The following is a 23,447-nucleotide window of genomic DNA, read 5'->3' on the forward strand; positions in this document are numbered from 1 at the left end:
CGTAATGCTAGAGGTGATGGTGGATTTCTCGGAGTGATACGTAATGCCATATTACGTGTTCAAGTGATATCACATTTGTGATATTACTCGCATTACTTACACATGTCTAGAATATAACAAATTCTAATGAAATATATAATAAATGAGCAATTTCTCACAAAAATATTAAAAAAAAAAGTCTATTGTTATAAATGTAAGATAATAAATAGAAATGTAAAGGTAGCATTCGGATCCCAGCAGTCGCGACCCGGCAGCCGCTGCCCAGCAGCCGCGACCGGGTCGCGCCGCACCGCTTTGTAGGGATTTATATGCGATAGTTCCGAATGCTACCTTAAGGTGCTATGAACAACTGAGCCACGGAGGCCTGCTGGACGTGTGCGAATTTTTCCATGCCTTCCCTCAATTCAATATATTATGTAGTATCCCTCGCAGAGAGATCGTCTCTGACATTTCTACATGACAAAAAATAAGTTTGCTACTGTTTATTTGATTCCTTACATCTTGGAGAAAAATAAATTACTTTATATGTATACAATAAGCTAGTTTCCTACTAGTCAAATCAACTTCTTTTTAAGAACTGTCAAAACGATTTACTAATATGGAATTACTATGAAATACTGAGGAGTGACATCTCGGTCAATTCATTTACTTTATATTTTTCTTCATCATTATGGTCCTCTTTGCGTTATGCGCATTTGCCACGGCTCATGAGAGCCTGGGGTCCGCTTTGACAACTAATCCCAAGATCATCATCATCTTTCTTATTGACTTATTAAATATAAATTATGTTTGATTATAACTACTGTCTATATATTTCTTCTAATTATGTTGTGCTTTATTTCGTGCACTGCATAAAATATTTTATTTTAAGTATGTATAGGAAACTAGCCTATTCCTTGGACAAAGTGTTTGTATGTGTGCAATCATGTTATGTACCTTACAGATTGACATACAAATTAATGTTAGAATGAACTGAATATAATATGTTTTGTTTTCGGCGCGCCCAATTTCACAGACAAAATTACTCTGGTTTACCCGCATCCACAAAATGATTATAAGAAATGATAATAATAAAATAAGCTCTATGGGGACGCATTACAGTTTTAAATCTTTTGGACTGTTATAAAATCATATTCGCAAGCGAAATTTGCAACTACGTAAACGCGACTGCGTTCGGCTGAGTGGCGCGTTCCGAACTCTTCCGGAAATAGCCGAAAGCATCGTATGATATTTTGATGGTTAGAACGAGAGCGACCGAGCGCTTAGTGCGGCGCGTGTGAGCGCGAGAGCGAGATAAGAAATAAGAAAGTAATAACTGTAATAATGGATGCTTTCAAACATCTCAGTTGTTACACCATTACAGTTATCACATGGGGCAGTAAACATTACGCGCACTGTTTTAGTAGTTCGCGACATTTGCGTTCGGGTGATACGTAATGCTAGAGGTGATGGTGGATTTCTCGGAGTGATACGTAATGCCATATTACGTGTTCAAGTGATATCACATTTGTGATATTACTCGCATTACTTACACATGTCTAGAATATAACAAATTCTAATGAAATATATAATAAATGAGCAATTTCTCACAAAAATATTAAAAAAAAAAAGTCTATTGTTATAAATGTAAGATAATAAATAGAAATGTAAAGGTAGCATTCGGATCCCAGCAGTCGCGACCCGGCAGCCGCTGCCCAGCAGCCGCGACCGGGTCGCGCCGCACCGCTTTGTAGGGATTTATATGCGATAGTTCCGAATGCTACCTTAAGGTGCTATGAACAACTGAGCCACGGAGGCCTGCTGGACGTGTGCGAATTTTTCCATGCCTTCCCTCAATTCAATATATTATGTAGTATCCCTCGCAGAGAGATCGTCTCTGACATTTCTACATGACAAAAAATAAGTTTGCTACTGTTTATTTGATTCCTTACATCTTGGAGAAAAATAAATTACTTTATATGTATACAATAAGCTAGTTTCCTACTAGTCAAATCAACTTCTTTTTAAGAACTGTCAAAACGATTTACTAATATGGAATTACTATGAAATACTGAGGAGTGACATCTCGGTCAATTCATTTACTTTATATTTTTCTTCATCATTATGGTCCTCTTTGCGTTATGCGCATTTGCCACGGCTCATGAGAGCCTGGGGTCCGCTTTGACAACTAATCCCAAGATCATCATCATCTTTCTTATTGACTTATTAAATATAAATTATGTTTGATTATAACTACTGTCTATATATTTCTTCTAATTATGTTGTGCTTTATTTCGTGCACTGCATAAAATATTTTATTTTAAGTATGTATAGGAAACTAGCCTATTCCTTGGACAAAGTGTTTGTATGTGTGCAATCATGTTATGTACCTTACAGATTGACATACAAATTAATGTTAGAATGAACTGAATATAATATGTCTTTTATTGTATACTTACATATATTTCTAGTAATAAAATAAAATCTGAAAAGAAGACAAAATAATATTAGACACGTATAACTGGTTAAAATTGTATTGGTGAACCAATAAGAATTGACAATCGCGGATAAAGGATACCCTGCTTTACGTTTAATAATATTTGAGCCTATATATTTTATGTTCCACTGCTGGGCCTCCTAATCCTCCCTTTACGTTTAAAATGGAAAAATCATATTCAAGAAATACTTTAATATTTGTACTATTACTAGTACGAACTCATCATCATCATCCTCCTTACGTTATCCCGGCATTTGCCGCGGCTCATGAAAGCCTGGGATCCGCTGTGACAACTAATCCCAAGATTTGGCGTAGGTAGGTACTAATTTTACGAAAGCGACTGCCATCTGACCTTCCAACCCAAAGGGTAACTAGGCCTTATTGGAATTAGTCCGGTTTCCTCACGATGTTTTCCTTCACCGAAAAGCGACTGGCAAATATCAAATGACATTTCGCACATAAGTTCCGACAAACTCATTGGTACGAGTCGGGGTTCGAACCCGCGACCTCTGGATTGAAAGTCGCACGCTCTTACCGCTAGGCCACCAGCGCTTCTGCTAGACCACCAGCGCCGACTAATTTAATAAGTAAAAAATATAATCTTAGCAAGTTCATATCATTACGTAGCTTTTTTATTTAGAAGGGTAATAGAAAAATATTAACTCAAATGTTATAAAACTTATAAGCTAACAGCCCAACCTACATAATATCGTCGTTAAGAATGCCAAATCCCTCATGTGCGCGATTTTAAGTAAAGTAAATAACATTTTATGTATTTTGTTGCTAGGTAACTATTTGTAAATCAAAAATCGAGCACATAGCGAATTTGGCATTCTCACCGACGATATACGACAAAATAAAAATTTCCAAAAAAAGATTATACCTAGTCATCTCTACTAATACTCGACGCAGAATCCTCTTCGGTATCGCTCGACCACTCTCCCTCACTATACTCCCTCTCTTCTTTCTTCTTCTTCTTCCTTCTATGCTCCTTTTTTTCGCTCTCCATCTTATACTCCTCGTCACTAGATTCCTTCTTTTTCCGCTTATACCTTTCGTCGTCGCTAGAAGACTGGTTTTTCCGTATTTTGTCGTCGTCAGAAGACAGGCGCCGCTGTGACTGGGTTTCTAAGTTCTGACATAGCTCTTTAGTGGGAGAAGTGGTACGTAGTACTTTCAGAGTGTTGGTTAAGTCTATGTTCGGGGGTAGTTCGTGAATCTCCTCTTCTTCTACTTCTCGCTTTTTCCGCTTTTTGTTTTTAGCTTTCTTGTCCTTTTTGCGCTTCTTCTTTTTAGAACTGGAATGATGTAAGCAAATTAATAAAATTACAGGTTCCTATAAACATTAATTTCGACGACCCTAGCGGGTAATGACCCTGACCCTGCCTGCTAAGCCGCGGTTCCAATCACGGTAAGGGCAAATGGCAGGTATTTGGTCCTGAGTCATGGATGTTTTCAATGTATGTAAGTATTTGTCTATATTATGTATATCGTTGTCTGAGTACCCACAATATAAGCCTTCTTGAGTCCGTGGGACTCATTCCTGCGTAAGAATGTCCTATAATATTTATTTATTTATAATATCATCTTAAGTTCTGAGACAGTTTACGTGAATATGTATGTATGAATTGTATGTGTCTTTACCTGTTATGCTGAAACCATATTTATGTAATTTTTGTGTAAGTATTAGCTACTGTGTTTTAGTAAATAGTAGTATAGTAAATTATTCTATGAGAAATCAGAACCACTAGTGACAGGAATGATTTATGATAACTTACCTATCTATATCTGATTCTTCATTTTCTTCAGAAGATCTGAAATAAATAACAAGACAAGTAAGTTAATTATTTTTTGTATTTCTCAAGCAAAAAGGTTCACATCGTCGCTTGCCATAAGGGCGCCCTGAGAGGTTATTCGATTAAGGATATGACAAAGAATCATCCTTATATTAAGTGACAACTTTTGCTTGATACCTCTACCGTCAAAAATCGAATATTGGTTTAATATTGTATTTACTATTATTTTGCAAACTAGTTTTTGCCTGCGGCTTCGCTCGCGTTAACTCCGAAAATTGCGAAATGCTCCATACACACTTTCTAAACCTTTCTAAACATCGATTTGTCGGTCCGTTTTGCCCTGAAAGACGGACAAACAAACAGACACACACACTTTCCCATTTATAATATTAGTATGGATTAGAACCTGACCTATATTTTCTGCGCTTCTTCCGATGGGCTTTTTCATCGTCATCATTGTCTGTAAAATAAAAACAACCTTATATTATAACAAATATAGATAATATTTGGAAATCATCTTTAGACTTTTCTAGGCAGTTAACAGTTAGTATACTTCGTTTCTTTTAAGATTAGAATTATCTGTCAAACGGGTAAACAAAGAAGCAGTGGTCGTAGACCTTCCTTCTTCGATTTCGGCCGATACCACTGATTTCTTGGAACTTATAACTTATAATTAGGGATGTACCGACTATTGATTTGGCCGATTAGGCCGACTACCGACTAGTCGGCGCTTGGGTGGCCGATTAGTCGGCCGACTAGTCGGCTAGTCGGCCAAAACTTAATTTTCGACTAAATTCACATTTTGAATGTCATTTTTGGTCCTTCGAACGCGCTTTTCATGATTTTTTGCAAGTTCAAAGGTTCATGACAATGTTTATATACATTTTCCATTTTTGACAACCGGCTTGGCTTAGTGGGTAGTGATCCTGCCTATGAAGTCGATAATCCTAGGTGGGATATTTATTTCTGTGATAAATACAGATATTTGTTATTTAGACAAAAAAAAATAGGAATTACGAATAGTTACATAATACAACCATAATTTTGAGATGGTAATTTAATTTTGTACTGTTTTTCTATCACTAATGAAGTGCCGACTAATCGGCCCTTTTTGCCGACTAGTCGCCGACTAATCGCCGACTACAAATGTGGCCGGATAGTCGGCTTTCCCGACTAGTCGGCGACTAGTCGGTACATCCCTACTTATAATACTATGTACATAAGTTCCAAGAAATCAGTGGTATCGGCCGAAATCGAAGAAGGAAGGTCTACGACCACTGCTTCTTTGTTTACCCGTTTGACAGATAATTCTAATCTTAAAAGAAACGAAGTATAGTTACTTTACTAATTGTAACGTTTGTACCGTATTTGGAGCGGTGCCGTTTCTTCTCGCGACGTCGTCGTTTTTCCTCTTCCTCTTCTTTCTTCTTTCGAAGAGATTCTAACGTGTCAACCTAAAAATAACAATAGTTTTTATACAAAAATGAGGAGGCACACTGACATATCATCCCGCCAGGCGGCGCCTGTGCAAGTGTCTAGGCATGTCACTGTCATTCATATGTGTAAGAGAAAAAAATATCTTCTCGCTCTAACGTATGAAATTCTTTATCTGTGCAATGGACTAATAAGGTGACGCCATCTGTCATAATCTTTGAGTGTGCCTCCTCATTTAAATGTGACAAAATATTGGCATCAGAAGTTTACTTGATTTTGTGACCACCACGCGCTTTCTTGTCGGAACGTACGAAGGTTTTTATTGGTGATTAACTTTATTGGCGATCAAATAAGTATGACTTCATTTTTATATTCTTTGGTGTGGACCCGGTTAATAATGTAATAATCTAAAAGAGAGACTTTAACAAAGGGTCAAGTAGTCTATTCCCGAGGTAAGTACTAATGGTTACCATGGCGCTAGCGAGCGAGGATGAGCGTGACCGCTGTAGCTACACTACAGTACACAGCTGTGGCTACACTACACACACACACACACACACACACACACACACACACACACACACACACACACACACACACACACACACACACACACACACACACACACACACACACACACACACACACAGCAGTAGTTACCAGGGCGCTGGCGACCGACGAAGCGGGCAGCGCCGGGTCGACGTCATCGTTCCTGCCACCTTTATTGATACAGTTATATTCTCCGATTCAGGTTTATGGAACATTTTAGGACCGATACGACCTTTTTTTTAAATACTACATCGGTGGCAAACAAGCATACGGCCCGCCTGATGTAAAGCGGTCACCGTAAGCTATGGACGCCTGCAACTCAAACAGTGTCACATGCGCGTTGCCACCCCATTAGAAACTTGTACATTCCCTTTTGTTGTGTTAAGTACACAGCAAAAAGGAGTGTACAAGCTCCATGGAGCAGGGTTCGGGTTGCCGACGACTCAAAGGACAATAGACGGAACAAGTTAGTTCCGTAAGTCCTCCCGTCATCAGCACACCGCACCCTCGTTGAGCTCTGGCAGCCTTACTCACCGGCAGGAACACAACACTATGAGTAGGGTCTAGTGCTATTTGGCTGCGGTCTTCTGTAAGGCGGAGGTACTACCCCAGTCGGGCTCTGCTCTAGATTCGAGCGAGACGATATCCACTGTGCTGTGCCCTACCACACAAAGCGGAATATCATTCGCTACGCCCTACCTCCTCCTAATCTTCAAGACCTTCAAACCATCAAGAAAAGAGCGTACTATTCTGGAAATTATACGAGGAATCTTACAGGTTTATGGAGTGTTTGATATATTATATTACCATGGCACTAGCGAGCGAGGAGGCAGGCAGCGCGGCGGCGGCGGCGGGGTGCGCGGGGTCGACGCCGACGCGGCGCAGGAACTCGGCGGCGCGCGCGCGCCGGGACTTCTGCTTTTCGCGCTCCGCCGATCCTTCTACCTCCGCTAGAAATCAAATATACACTAATAGGCCAGTTTCCTATACTTAAAAAATAAAATATTTTATGCAGTGCACGAAATAAAGCAACACATAATTAGAAGAAAAATATGGACAGTAGTTATTTTTAAACACAATTTCTATTTAATAAATCAAAAAGAAAGATATAAATTAAATGAATTGACCGTGACGTCACTCCTCAGTATTTCATAGTAATTCCATATTAGCAAATCGTTTTGACAGTTCATAAAAAGTAGCTGATTTGACTAGTAGGAAACTAGCCTATTATTAGCCGTATAGTCGGTAACCTAAATCCTAGTCCGTTGTAGCACCATTTTACAGTAAGAGCCCCTTAGCACGATGCCAGACGCGCATTTTCGATATATTATTCTAGTGCTAAACGCAACGTAACTAAAAATGCACACAAATTCGCGCACCGTCTAAGAACTAAACCATAAACGTTAAAAATACTTCTAAATAAAAGATTTAAAGCACGGTGTCAATAAGAAATGGCTCTAAAATAGTCTAAGATTAAATTAGTTTCTCGCTGCCATAATTATACTAGTCAGATTCTCCAGAAGTCCACAAAACGTAACATTTTTTATTAAAATGTTGTTGAAAATGTATTTTTCCCTTCACTAGCTCGGAAACACGTGTTTTGTCCTTTAATACCCGCGGGTAAAAACGCATTTTATCCACTAGTGGGTAAAGTAATTTGACCTTGAATAAAGTCAAATTAACTGCTTTAAAATTGATAAAAGTAGGTGAATCTAGTAATAAAGATGATTTACCACCTGTGGAACTACTGGAAGCAGTGATAAACGCATTTTTTGCGTTGTAGTTTCCTCGCTATAGTGAGGGGAAAAATTTTGTGTTACACTCGGGTGCAAATGTATTTTATTTCTCCCGTGTTAAAAAACTCGCAAGTTCAAGATTCTATTCTCGAACCACTATAGAATCCTTTCACTTGATCGTTTTTCAATTCCACACTCGGCGTTAAAATACAAGGGGGCAACTTGTATAACAAATAACTATTCTATTGTTTGATTAAAATGCCCTTAAAGCCAACGACTCTCAGATTCGCAGCGACTCAAACTATAAGCTCCGATTTGTGCATTCTAAAATCAATAAATAGACATTGCTATTCAAAACTTACTTTTCGAATCCGAAAACTCCCCAGTCAAATCAATCAAGTCATCATCATTATCCTCCAACGATATAATTTCATCCACCTCATTCTTCTTCCCACTATCCTTGTCTCTTTTCCTCTCTTTATCCGCACTCCGTTCTCTCTTTCTCTCCCTGCCCTCCGATTTGGGCCGTTTGCTATGTTTCCGCTTGTCGCTTTTAACTGGACTATCTCTGTCTCTCGGTTTTTCTATTTTCTTTTCCGGGGTCGGAGATTTTTCTTTTCGAAGTTCTGGGATTTCTTGTTTGGGAATGATCTGGAAATAAAAGTTTATTTTAAACCCACGAAATAAATAAATACAAAATGTGTCCTAAGGGAGACTTGGTGTTGTTTTCGGTACAAACAAATCGTATGTACCGATTATTACGTTCTCAACGATTTTATGGTTTAAGATATTTATTTCTCATAAGATTTTACAAAATCACTTACTGAGACAAACATTATTTACATAAATCTACTTAAAACTAGGTAAGAGAGGGTAGCATGCGGTGCCCGAACACAATCTTGTCTTAAAAATTAGGGTAAGCGCATAAAAGTATGGTAAGCGGTAGCAACTAAAGAGACATTGAAATTAAAATGAATGCACAAACATGTAGGGCCAGTTAAACCAAATATTTATAACATCGCCTAACCGTCGGTAACTCACATTTTGATACCACGAATTGGGTAAGGCTTGGGTAAAACTCTGTCCCATGTCCCCAAAATAGCTAACTAGTCCGTCAGTTAGATTATCAAAGAATTTTAAACACGTATTTTTTCTTTTTTCTCGTAAACGAAAAATGACGACGGTACAGTGCGTTGAAGTTTCGCGTGACGTCACGCCTAGGTACAACTTTTACTTATAAGTGACGTCACAAGCCCCCACTCCGGAACTCTGGTGATCTGTCTATCTATATCTTTGTACTTTTTCATTAATTAGAAAAAGCGAAAAATATATGTTCAGTATTTTTGGACGGTCTAACTGACGGATTAAACAGAATGCCATTTTTTATGTAGTCGTCATCTAGGGATGATTGCTGTCACTTTAGGTCAGACTGACCGTAGTATGGCTTCGACTAATAGTTAGAAACTTTCAATCAGGTTTCGTTATACCCGCGGTCCCGGGTTCGAATCCCGGTAAGGGCATTTATTTAGGTGATGAACACAGATATTTGTTCCTGAGTCATGGATGTTTTCTATGTGTATAATAGGGTTTCTGATTTCTCGACCTATTAGAAGTCTCGAATTTCGAGAAATCTCGAGCCCAAAGTCTCGAGTCGTCTCGAGTCTCGAGTCTTTTTTTATAAATGGTAAAATTTTGATAAAACAATAAACAACAATATTATTAGTAGTTTTTATTGCACCACACTATCATAAAAAATGCGTAAGAGCAATAAAAATCTTATTTGAAATAAACATAAATCAAATTTTTACAAGAAAACTACAATTATAGTCTTGAAAATGATACCTAATCCTTTAACTTCCCCGCCTGTACACAGGTTAAGTAAATTAAAATGTCATGTATTAAATCATAATGTCATTGAAATTAAACGTTTAAAATAACCTCTTCTTCTTCCTCGTTTCCTCATTGCCGAGGTTCGCGACCACAAGTACCTAGCGTGTCTCCATTGAACGCGGTCATAAGCCATGTGGACTGCACAGTATACGCTGTCGCCACACGATTTCTTCACACAGTCAGACCATCTCTTACGAGCCCCACCCCAAGAATGTTTACCATTAATTCGCCATATTATGCATTGGTGCTCTCATAATGTGTCCGAAAAATCTGAGGGTCGCTCTTGGCATATTTTGGTGTGTGGTGATATTCAGTTCTTGCAAAATAGAGATGTTTGTTAGTTCTTCTAGCTTTTCAAGTTATACTCGTAGCAGTCTTCGCCAGCACCACATCTCAATAGCGTCAATCTTAGCCACATCAAAACTTTTCGGGGTCCAAGTCCATAAGTACAGTATAAATATCGAGATTATTGAAATAATCGCACTTTATTTTGACGTCGGATTCCTCTGTTCTTCCAAATCTTGTCGAAGTTAGCCATAGCACTCTTCGCAGGTTATCAATGACCCAAGATACATAAACGCGCTGACTTTTTTGTAATGACGAATTGCTTTTAAATAACATGAGGCTGTCAAAACTAGCCAAAGTCGCTGCCAGCTTACGTTGGAATGAGAGGTTAGATCGCTTTATCTCGTTATAATTTATGACCGCCGTTCGACACCGTCCCCACCGCCTCGCGATGAGACCGGGCAGAAGGTAAAAAGTTGCATTTCACTTCAGGTCGTACTTTACATTCGGGCCTCGAGACGTCTCGAGTACCTGTCATTTTTTTCTCGTCTCGAATGAAGCCGAAAGTCTCGAGTTCGAGACTCTCGAGCAGAAACCCTAGTGTATAAGTATGTATTTATACTTACTTAGTTACTACTTACTTGGCTGGCGCGATAACCCGAAATGAGTTTTGGCCTCCAACACAAGAGCACGCCATTTGACTCGATCTTGAGCGGTATCGCGCCAACTTTCGCCGCTTTCGCAACTTTTGTCGCGTAGCTTTTTGATGTATTTATACTATTTATCTACATAAGTAAGTATATCGTCGCCTAGCACCCATAGTACAAGCTTTGCTTAGTTTGGGGCTAGGTTGATCTGTGTAAGATGTCCCCCAATATTTATTTATTTATGTATATCACGCAGTATCTACCCTTACTAAGAATTCGTATAATATTATCATATACATTACGTATACACAATACAGATACACATATTATAATTTACGAATGTTACTCTGTTCCTAGTTTGAGACCCGGACAAGGGCATATGATTGCGCTCATCATCATCATCAGCATTACGTCACGAGGGCAGAAGTTAGCAATAAATTAAAAAAGTTTGTTATCCATACTAATATTATAAATGGGAACGCGTATGTGTATGTTTGTTTGGCCGTCTTTCACGGCAAAATGGAGCCACGAATTGTCGTGGTTTTTTGAGTGGATATAGTTTTGTCTCTTTCTAACGCGAGCGAAGCCGCGGGCAAAAGCTAGTATTATTATATATATACTCACTTTCTGGTTGCACCAAAACCGGCTGTGAACTATCTTCCTTTCTTTCCACAATGGGCATCTTTGCAGGCTCCTGTGAAGTCTTCACTGCCTCCATTTTATATACCACCGCTTGTGGTATTTGACTGACTACTGTGTGAGGTTTGGGCGATTCCGGTTTTCCGGTATTTTATACTATGATGGCCACTTGATCAAGCATTTGTCAGATTTTTATCCTTAGGTTTCGATACTAGTAGTAATATTATAACAGAGAAGCTACTTTGTTTATTTGTTACCTTTTCTCTTCTAAACATCTGACATAGATGTAATTTGATGTGGAGCTAATATTTAGTGGCAAAGAAAAATATCTACTCACTCTTTCTGGTTGCACCAAAACCGGCTGCGAACTGTCTTCCTTTCTTTCCACAATGGGCATCTTTGCAGGCTCCTGTGAAGTCTTCACTGCCTCCATTTTATAAACCACCGCTTGTGGTATTTGACTGACTAGTGTCTGAGGTTTGGGCGATTCCGGTTTTTCGGTCTTTTCGGTTTTTTCGTCCTCATCCGAGCTGGACTCATAGGGGAGAGCTGGTTTCGGGAGGATCGGGTCGGGCTCCTTTAGCTTCTTTATTGAGAATGATACTGGTGCTGGAAAGACGAACATTCTTAGTAGTGTCTAGAACCTGGATCTACTCGAAGTACTGTGAAAGTGATTTTATAATATGAAAAACGCAACACGACACTACTACTAATTTTATTTGTTCCCTAGTTGTATAGATGGCAGCACCATCACTCTAGCTATACCGCAATCCTGTAAAGGATTCGTATAGGAGGTGCAAGCACACATTGCTCGCCCGGTCAAGGGCGCCTAGCCTTCAGAGATAACATACACTAGAGAAATTTCGTCGGGTACCACGGCGGGCGGATGGTCTAGTGGTCATGACGTCAGCCGCGTAAGCTGAAGACCGGGGTTCGATTCCCGGCTCGGCCACCAGTGGGCCTTGTCGTTTTTTTCTTTCGTGTATGATATTTATTTCAGTTTACGACACTACTACTTCGAAATCTTGAAGTTCCAGGTATTTAACATAAAAAATGATTACTTCTGATGAACTGGATATTACAAAAAAAAACTTTAATTTCTTCTTACTAAGATTTCGTTTTGCGAATTCGTGACTTGGTTCGTTTTGTAATGGCAATAACGGTTAGATTTGTCAAATTTACTTGTCATCATGGATAACTCGATCTATAACAACATTTGGAAGATGGATGGATGGACCTTTTGGGCATGGAAAGGCACAAATAATGATAAATGATCGGAATCTTAATTGGACCCTTTCTAACTACTTAAACTTCATTATTCGGAAAAAATCCAACAAACGATGCCCAATTCCCTGTATACAATCCATTAGTTTCTTTTTATAATCCAGAATCCAGAACCACAAACTTTTATTTTAAGTGCTAAATACCTGTGGTCCTCTTAGGCTCTTCTTTCCCCGTCCCATTGGTCCCGCCTCGCTTCTGCTGCATCAGCCGCAAATAGTACGGGTGGTAGATGTGGTCCGGCTCCAGAAACGTAAACCTGTGGAAGACAGGAAACTTTGAATCATAAGTAGAGATGGGCCATTTTTTTCAAAGTTGTCCACACCAATTTTTTTGTAACATGGGTATTTTTACGCGATTAATACTTAGAATCGCGAGGTCTCTCGATCCTGATAGGAGAAAAAAAAATATCACCAGATTTCCATACATTTTTTCGAACCTTCAAAAAAAATCTCAAGTCTTTAGTGTTCTTTACATATCCCGCACCTTTTTTTGGTCTTCTCTGTTTGGCCTAAAGGTTGACTGGTAGAGAATGCCATGTAGCATTAAGTTCGCCTTTTGTAACTGTATATTTTTACTGTGCAATAAAGTTTAAATAAATAAATAAATAAATAAACCTTCCATTCCGTTACCGCCATACAAAATGTATGAAAAAAACCGGCCAAGTGCGAGTCGGACTCGCGCACCGAGGGTTCCGTACAAACCTGCAAGGTTTACAAAGTTCGTTCATTACGACAATCGAGTCATAACTATGGTATTTTTATTGCAAAAAAAAAAAATATTATGTGATGTAACTAAAAATTTATGGTTTTCGTAATTTTTCCTTTATCTATGCTATAAGACGTTGCTTCGTACCAAATTTCAAGATTCTGAGTTCACGGGAAGCACCCTGTAGGTTTTGATTCCCTTGCAAGTGTCGAAAATTTGCGGCATAAACGGCTGTATCTTTTGATTGCGTTGGCTTAGAAGTTTGATTTTTTCACAGCTTCAAGGGACAGTATACCTGAGTAATTGATATAAATTTCAGCTTCATACCTCCACGCGTTCCTGAGAAAAAGGGTCTTGACAGACGGACGGACGGACGGACAGACGGACAACAAAGTGATCCTATAAGGGTTCCGTTTTTTCCTTTTGAGGTACGGAACCCTAAAAATGGTAACGGAATTGGAAAAAAGAACCTTAGGACACTTTTTTTCGCCTATTAGAATTGAAAGATCTCGCGATTCTAAGTGGAAATCATATAAAAAATTCCAAATCCAAAAAAAAGTAGGGTGGACAACTTTGAAAAAAATGGCCCAGATGGGCCGAATATGGACTTTGCCGAATACGAATATTCGGCCGAACATTCGGTTCAGCTCTTACCGAACCGAACACTCGGCCGAATATTCGGTTACGCCATATTTTTAGAGGGGATGTTCATTAAAACTATTAAATGATTGATAATGGTTACATAATATGTTACTACTACCACAGATCAAATAATACTAGTACAGATACCTAACCCCATACTAAAAATGGGCGCCGTCCTAAGTATTCTAGACCTGTGTACTAAATTTAATCCACACTCAAAGAGCTAGATGGCGCCAGTAGCCACGCGTGGCCAACAAAACTCTTATCCGTATCCTACGTCGAAATAGTCATCAAACTGCAACATCTTGCGACATCTGCTTTAGCTTTCACGCACTAAACATACAACGTCATGTGCACGTTTAAAGTCAGACATTACTAGATGGCGTTGTAGACATAGCCTACCAGTGGATTGTATACAATGCATACATGCCGCGCGGTTTGTATGTGTGCGTGCAGGTGGTGCGCAATGTACGTACGCGCTGGGTCCGCTCATCAGTGTGCGTAGTCGAATGCACACGTGCTCACGATAATATTTGTTTCGTTGTATCTATCTACCTCTAATTATAGCTGTTGCGTACTTGCGCGACAGAGCTAGACTACATTTCTGTCGGCATATGGTGTCGACAATTGCCATTCGGCTACGCCGGCTGCTGAGTAAAATATAGCACGCACCTATTATTATTGGTATTATTTTTAACCGTCGCCTCATCTCTCAAGAAGGACGGTTATCAAGTCGTCTGTATGTTTTTTTTTTATTTTTTTTAATGTTTGTTCCTCGATATCACCGTCGCTTCTGGACCGATTTTGAAAAAAATTTTTTTGATTGAATGTATATGCATACAGATTGGTCCCATTTTTCTCAGAACCCAGTTCTGAAGATGGGATCCTGGAGAAATCGAGGGAACTCCTCGAATCTGAAAGGCATACATATGCTGATTTTTGTGTTTTAAAGGAACAGCATGCATTTGGGTACGGAAAAGTGACATTTGGTGCAGTGGAATTGCTGATGATGGTCAGAACCGAACTCCTCAAATCTGAACGGCACGCTTATAGTGACTTTGGTATTTTAATAAGAACAGCATGCACTTTCGTCCAGAACAGTGACATTTGGTGCAGTGGAACTGCTGATGATGGCCAGAACCTAAACTCCTCAAACCTGAACGGCACGCTTATAGTGACTTTGCCATTTTTAGGGTCCCGTAGTCAACTAGGAACCCTTATAGTTTCGCCATGTCTGTCTGTCCGTCCGTCCGTCCGTCCGTCCGTCCGTCCGCGGATAATCTCAGTAACCGTTAGCACTAGAAAGCTGAAATTTGGTACCAATATGTATAATCAATCACGCCAACAAAGTGCAAAAATGAAAAATGGAAAAAAAATGTTTTATTAGGGTACCCCCCCCCCCCCCTACATGTAAAGTGGGGGCTGATATTTTTTTTATTCCAACCCCAACGTGTGATATATTGTTGGATAGGTATTTAAAAATGAATAAGGGTTCACTAAGATCGTTTTTTGATAATATTAATATTTTCGGAAATAATCGCTCCTAAAGGAAAAACAAGTGCGTCCCCCCCTCTAACTTTTGAACCATATGTTTAAAAAATATGAAAAAAATCACAAAAGTAGAACTTTATAAAGACTTTCTAGGAAAATTATTTTGATTTTGATAGGTTTAGTAGTTTTTGAGAAAAATACGGAAAACTACGGAACCCTACACTGAGCGTGGCCCGACACGTTCTTGGCCGATTTTTTATAAGAACAGCATGCGCTTACGTCTAGAACAGTGACATTTGGTACAGTGGAACTGCTGATGATGGTCAGAACCGAACTCCTCAAATCTGAACGGCACGCTTATAGTGACTTTGGTATTTTTATAAGAACAGCATGCACTTACGTCCAGAACAGTAACATTTGGTGCAGTGGAACTGCTGATGATAGTCAGAACCGAACTCCTCAAATCTGAACGGCACACTCATAGTGACTTTGGTATTTTTGGAAGAAAAGCTTGCATTTAAGTCCAAAACAGTGACATTTATTTAGTTATGTTTGTTCAGCATATTGAGTTTTCAAGTCAAAGTTTGTCAAGCTTCGATTTCTTATAATGTAATCGGATTCGTGAGGAATTGAGGAAACTCCTCAAACCTTAACGTTATACGTATATTCATTTGTGTTGCCATCTAATAATTGAAGCATTAAAAGCAGTTTTAAAAAATACTTACACATTTCTACATAATCCAACATTCGCAAGTAGCTTTCACCAGAAACCGAAAGGCGACGGTTTTTTTTCTTAAAAATTATGTTGAGCCGTTTTATTATGAGTCCTGTGGCACATTGTTGTTTATATACCAAATGTTAAAACTCCAGTTTTAAGTAGGTAACATGAATAACAAATTATTTAGTTTCACTAATCAAATTGATTGCTCTATAAATTGATATAATCTGTCAAACAAGTCTGTCAGTAAATAAGAACAAAGAAAACTATAGGTATCCTTTTCTATAGCACCCTAAAGAAAAGGACGCGTGGTGACCTGGTGACGTCTTAGAAAAGTTACTTCGTTGGGTTAGTATCGACACAGATCGACTAGAGAGGTAGTTTATCGATACAATATGTTCGAGAACAGCATATTAATGCAAGTTAAAATAAATCATGTAAATAAAATTGTTATTTGTTATACACACTGTTTTTATTGAATTCTGATAACTTTAAGGGAAGATCAAATGAATTTAATGTCTCTAAGAAACTTAACTCTTACGGTTATCGAGTTATTAAAAAATAAAGATAATTACTGAACATGTGTGTGACTGCCTTTACCAAAGATAATTACTGAACACGTGTGTGACTAATTCCTAATGTTTTTTGTTTTGACATGTGCAGTCAATCACTTGACACTAACTTGAATGTTATTCGTAAGGGTCTCTCACACTAATAAATTCATTTAGGTACATAGAGGTATACATCAGGGTGGCAAACGGCCTCCGCGCGGTTAGTATGTGTGCTCGCCGCTTACGTACTCGCTCTATCCGCGACACATGCAAGCGGATGTGAATGAACAAGAGCCCCGCGCCCCGCGCCCCTACCTACCTATACTAGTACCTATTCTACGCATCACATTTGCACTGACCTTGAGAGGCCCGAGCCCCCAATCAAAGAATGAGTTGGTTTATTAAAATTTAAAGCACTCGAAAGCAGGCGCGTAGTTAATTAGAAATGTGGGAAAAAAACCGTCGTCGGTGTCGTTTTTCCTTTCGTGTATGACGATATCTATTTCAATGTATAAATATGGAAATGTATATTATTAAGTAAACAAATACATGTACTTAATATAAAAAATAAAAGGTAATGTAGCTAGGTATTTGACAAAACATTTTCTAGAGTAATATTGTCTTCGGTTACCGCGATAGTTACTCATGAAATAAAATTAAGGAAACGGATTAATTAACGTTTCCATAGTTTTATTTCATTGTCTAGAGTAATTTTTACTCATGAAATTGAGAAAAACACCGAAATTAGTTATTTACTGAAACTTGACGTTCACATAGTTCATTGTAATATGCCTACTTGAAAAATAAATATTTCATTTTCATTTCATTTCAACACATAATTACTATTATCTGTTATGGCCTTATGGCTGCCGGCCAGATGAGCCATTTTTTTTAAAGTTGTTCACCCCTGTTTTTTTGTAACATGGGTGTTTTTTACGCGATTCATACTCAGAATCTCAAGGTCTTTCGATCCTGCCTGATAGGAAGTAAAAACAATGTCTTAAGATATCCATACATTTTTCAAACCTTCCATTCCGTTACTGCCATACAAAACGTATGAAAAAAAAACCGGCCAAGAGCGTGTCGGGCCACGCTCAGTGTAGGGTTCCGTAGTTTTCCGTATTTTTCTCAAAAACTACTGAACCTATCAAGTTCAAAACAATTTTCCTACAAAGTCTTTATAAAGTTCTACTTTTGTAATTTTTTTCATAATTTTTAAACATATGGTTCAAAAGTTAGAGGGCGGGGGAACGCACTTTTTTTTCCGTTAGGAGCGATTATTTCCGAAAATATTAACATTATCAGAAAACGATCTTAGTAAACCCTTATTCATTTTTAAATACCTATCCAACAATATATCACACGTTGAGGTTGGAATGAAAAAAAATATCAGCCCCTACTTTACATGTTACATAGGAGTTAAGTCCGCGAATACTTTGTGGGCTTGTGCCGATTATGAGTACGTAACGTAATTAATTATTTAGCAGAAAGTAGTTAATTGATTAGGATTAAAAACTATGTGATTTGCCTATGTGAATAATAATGGACATCTATCTGTGGTCATTATTCAATAATAATGCACGATATATGTATAGACTAAATACGTGGTAAACAATATTACTAATTTATCTTATGTTTTCGTACTATTATGTAAATTATATTTGTCTAACTATTATGTATTATCCACTTTACAAAATAACAATAACTAAATGTAATTATCGCTATTCTTAAAGTCCCAATTCAATACTATGTAGGTTGGTTATTATTACGTAATCACAAAAATAGCACGCGGTGCAGTGTTATCCGACCAAATTACGAAGTATCCTATTTTAACGGGTTATGACAACAAATTTAACACCTACTTTATTTGGTCGTATAATATGATTGCATCATCAATTTTGATCGTTCGAAAATCGAAATTTGAAATAACTTAGTATCCAGAAAGTTCCTGTTTTGAGGTAATTATGTCTAAAGCAGTTGAAATGAATGATTACTTATTGTCGGACTTTGGAAGCTAGGTAGGTACGAAAGCGAAGTGATCGATTGCAAAGATTAAGTATGTAATTTTGCGATGTATCTATGTATGTATATGAGCGAAACGAAACTAACGATATTATGGTAACGAAACGAAATTAGCGACAGTTTTAACGAAACGAAAGTGGTTCTACGTCACTCCTGGCCCCGAGACAGGTTAGCTGTTCTCAGTTTTAGGAGGATCCGCGGTCGAAGGAACAAATGTACAATCGCCCTCGAGTAGGGAAATTGTAGTTGAGAAAATCTAACGATCTATGCCAGTGAAAGCGAATCAAATCGAAAGGCCAACTCACCCTGTCTCCGCTCGGCGAACAGCTGGTCGGTACCGACTCTCCTCGATGGCGGGCTGGTGCTGGAGACGCCGCGGTGAGTTTTTGATTTTCGCGACGAACGAGCTTGCGCACAGGGCAATGAGCAGCCATCAAATCGATCTACCTTCAACTGGCTTTTATAAATGTCAAATTAATTCGAAGAAACTACCCTACGTACTGTCACTAATAGATTTGCGTTCCATTTTACGATATACGAAAAAGGACATGAATTTAAAAATACCTAAATATATACCTAAACTAAAGTGAGTATGGTGTCCGGATCGATCAGGGGGGTACCCTAATAAAACATTTTTTTCCATTTTTTATTTTTGCACTTTGTTGGCGTGATTGATATACATATTAGTACCAAATTTCAGCTTTCTAGTGCTTACGGTTACTGAGATTATCCGCGGACGGACGGACGGACGGACGGACGGACGGACAGACAGACATGGCGAAACTATAAAGGTTCCTAGTCGACTACGGAACCCTAAAAATGGTAACGGAATGGGAAAAAACTTGGGAGACTTTATTTTCCTATTAGGAGTGAAAGAGCTCACGATTCTGAGTGGAAACCACATAAAAATTTCCAAATTCAAAAAAAGTCGGGTGGACGTACAACTTTGACAAAAATAAAAATGTCCCAGATAACAGTTCTAATCAACATTCAACAATTAAAATGATTTATTAATAATGAAGAACTAACACGATAAGGTAGGCAAGCACGAATTCAAATTTGTGATTTTTGTGTTTATTGCCATCGCGCAGTCGGGGGCGGTGCCGCTCGGTCGCATCAGTAGGCCTAGCACATGATGGCCGCGAGAGTATGTCGCCGCGAGATAGATTACCCGTCCTTATGTCATTAATACAGTTAGAAGAAGACGTGTCATGTATCTCGCGGCGACATACTCTCGCGGCCATCATGTGCTAGGCCTACAGAAGTCCGAAACTAGAGAAATATAGAGAGCGCTCGATCGCGAGTAGTTACTTGCGCCGGCGGCGGACGCGGTTGTGTGCATGCGCCGTTGAATACGGCTACGTAACCAGTCTAAAATGTGCCGTCCAGACGCGTAAGAAGATCATGGTTCCGGAGAGCGCCCTTACACTGGTTTTTTGAGCGTATGACTAGCCCGCACTCAAGTGGCTATTCTAATTATATCACGTACGTTATGCACAGTCACTCCATCTAGTGACGAGAGGTAATAATACTTAGACGACTCAATAACGTTCAATGCGAGTTTGCTGATGTTGTATTCAGTCGTGTAATAAATTTTAGATTCGAATTTTGAAAAATATTGCATTGAATTCGTGTTTGTGTGGATTTGTGTATTAAATTAATGATATTCTTAATGCATGAGACTAAAATAATACCTTTGAGACCTTTAAATTTATTGAATAAATAGGTCATAATGGCTAATCGTGGCACGTAGCGCCATCTATGATTTTGATTTGACATTAATTATACGATGTTCCGGATGAGACCCCATGCTACTACTGTTTTTATGATTTAGTTGAACTTAGTTAAAACAACTCTGAACTAACTTTTTTACAAAACAATTGTATTTATATTTTGACGGTATCTCTCTTTTTAAGCAGTTCCTTAGAAAGGTACTAAAATAAGAGCTTATTTTCCAATGGAATACGTATGATCTTCATTAGTTATTTACTTTGTTTATTCGGCAATGCAACCGAATTATTCGGCCGAATACGAACATTGAAAAACTTACCGAATATGCCGAATACTGAATATTTACCGAATACTCGGCCCATCTCTAACCATAAGTAGGTATCACAACGGTCAAAAATGTTTAAGAGTGGAATAACTTGAGCGTGGTTATTATGCGATAGACACAGAGATAAACGAAAGAGATTAAGGTACAGCGGGGCAATTTCGACTTAAATAGGGTTGCTGAGTCAGCGCAATAAATAGTACAGATCTAGCGCGAAAAGATTTTCCTTCATATTTTAATGTCAGTCTCAGTACAAGACGTACTGACACTATCTGAACTAGCATAACAAATACGAACGTTTCCGTAAAAATACCATAAATTAAATATAACAAGATCATACCATCCCATACATTAAAATGCGACCGCCTACGAACGCGCTTACACTCCACCACACATAGATGGCGCCACAAAAAATGCCTTGTTGCCACCGATTATTTGTAGATTGGCATTAAGTGTCAATTCCGAGCCGTAAATCTATGCCAAAAGTGACACTTAACGCCATCTACAAGTATAATCGAAAGCTACAAGACATTTTTTTTGTGGCGCCATCTATGTGTGGTGGAGTGTAAGCGCGTTTGTAGGCGGTCGCATTTTAATGTATGGGATGGTATGATCTTGTTATATTTAATTTATGAAAATACGACGAAATCTTTTCGCACTACATTGTGCCGAAGCCGAATGGCATTTCTGCGACGCGAAACGAAAACGAAACGCCGCGAAAGGTAGTCTGGCTTTGTCACACCCATACGCAAGAGCGATAGAGATAGATATTTACGTGCGTTTCGTGAACGTTTGTGCCATTCGACTACGAACCCTGTATATACAACCTGTTTTTATTGAATTCCGTTAACTTTAAGGGAAGGTTCTAGTAGTAGTAGTAGTAAAACACTTTATTGTACCAGAAAACAATACAACACACAGGAAAAAGAGCATATTATAAGTACAAAGGCGAACTTAGATGAAATACAATTAATTTCTCTAAGAAACTAGCATCTTAACTCTTACGGTTATCGAGTTATTAAAAAAAAATAAAGATAATTATTGAACACGTGTGTGACAACCTTTACCAATTCTTAATATTATTTGTTTTGACATGAATTTTTTTGCTAATTTAACTAAAAGTGATATACAGGGTGGTTCCTGATAATGAACCTAGCTACGTATCGAATTTAACGGAAAACAAAAAAAAAACACGGTGTATGTAGTACACTACAGCTGATGGAGGCTGAGAAACGTACCTGGGGTCATTCTTGGCGCGCACGATCTCGGCGAACTCGCCGCCATTCCGCGCGACGTAGGCCGCCATCTTGTCGACTACCACTTGCACGTCCGCGGGCGGGGTTATTATTAGAGGCACGTCTTTGCTGTCCGATGAGGATGAATCGTAATCTGGTGACAAAATATATTCATTGGGTATGTTTTTCAGTGGTGTTGGTAACAAAATAGTAATATGATATGTACAAGCTTGGAGTCTTGTGTATTAAATAAAAATCCGTGATCTTAGTAAAAGCTTCTAATCAAAGTTCCACAATAGGTACTTAAAGTTAAAATGTATGGAAAATTAAATAATAAAATAAAAGTGAAGCGCACATGAGCGTATCTCAAAGCTAAGTGGCTCGCTAGGTGAGTAGAGAGGCGCGGGGCGAGGCATTCGGACTAACAGGTTTGGAGGTCCCCGGTCCCCGCTTCCTCTTCTGTGGTAGACGCCGCAACATCCTGGGGGCCCTTGGAGGCGTCAGCCTTCAAGGATTGATGGTCCTCGTCCAAAAGAGGGCAGAGGTATCTTACACCTCGTTTGTAGGTACCCGTGGCAGTAGCAATTTCAGCTACTCGCGCAATCCCGTCTGCGCCAGGAAACAGCTTGGCTATTCGTCCAAGCCGCCAGTGCATTGGAGGGGTATTCTCTTCCTTGAGAAGGACCAGATCACCCAATTGAAGAGGTCGTCCTGGAACACGCCACTTGGCCCGTTGCTGGAGCTCGCAGATGTACTCCATTTGCCAGCGGCGCCAGAAGTGCTGTCTCAATGCCTCGAGCCTCTGAAACCTGTCTAAACGGTTTGGGTTTAGATCCGCGAGGGTCGGCGACGGCAGTGAAGTGAGCGCGCGGCCGATGAGGAAGTGACCAGGGGTCAAAGGTTGGAAGTCGTTTGGAGAGGACGATAAAGGGCATAAAGGACGACTGTTTAGGATAGACTCCACTTGATTAAAGAGAGTTGCCAGCTCTTCGTAAGTTAAATGAGCGTTCCCTAATATGCGCTTGAGGTGAAATTTGGCAGATTTGACTCCTGATTCCCACAAGCCACGAAAGTGAGCTGAGTATGCCGGTTGAAATTTAAATTTGATTCCCTCATTCGCTGCAAAATTGCAAACTGTATCTGAGTTTGATGAGAGATAATCGCTAATTTCTCTGGCCGCTCCTACAAAGTTACGTCCATTATCGCAAAAGATTTCGCGTGGTCGTCCTCTACGAGAGATAAAACGCCTTAGCGAGAGAATAAATGAGTCCGTAGACAGCGAACTAACTGCCTC

General features: G+C 39.1%; 1 protein-coding gene across 2 annotated transcripts in view; it reads right to left on the reverse strand.

Annotated features, from left to right (window-relative positions):
• Positions 1 to 991: 991 nt before the first annotated feature.
• Positions 992 to 23,447, reverse strand: part of LOC125236823 (protein suppressor of white apricot-like) — a 38,288-nt gene continuing 15,832 nt past the window's right edge. For both annotated transcript variants that reach the window (XM_048143750.1, XM_048143751.1), the window contains exons 8-17: positions 22,157 to 22,307; positions 12,880 to 12,992; positions 11,790 to 12,061; positions 8,354 to 8,642; positions 7,063 to 7,205; positions 5,636 to 5,726; positions 4,684 to 4,732; positions 4,255 to 4,290; positions 3,360 to 3,774; positions 992 to 2,464 (exon numbers count right to left, since the gene is read on the reverse strand). In XM_048143750.1, coding sequence (XP_047999707.1) covers positions 3,360 to 3,774; positions 4,255 to 4,290; positions 4,684 to 4,732; positions 5,636 to 5,726; positions 7,063 to 7,205; positions 8,354 to 8,642; positions 11,790 to 12,061; positions 12,880 to 12,992; positions 22,157 to 22,307 — 1,559 coding nt within the window. In that variant the 3' untranslated portion in view covers positions 992 to 2,464. The remainder of the gene's footprint in view (positions 2,465 to 3,359; positions 3,775 to 4,254; positions 4,291 to 4,683; positions 4,733 to 5,635; positions 5,727 to 7,062; positions 7,206 to 8,353; positions 8,643 to 11,789; positions 12,062 to 12,879; positions 12,993 to 22,156; positions 22,308 to 23,447) is intronic.

Source organism: Leguminivora glycinivorella, chromosome 19 (assembly GCF_023078275.1).
Source record: "Leguminivora glycinivorella isolate SPB_JAAS2020 chromosome 19, LegGlyc_1.1, whole genome shotgun sequence".
Classification (NCBI taxonomy): Eukaryota; Metazoa; Arthropoda; class Insecta; order Lepidoptera; family Tortricidae; genus Leguminivora; species Leguminivora glycinivorella.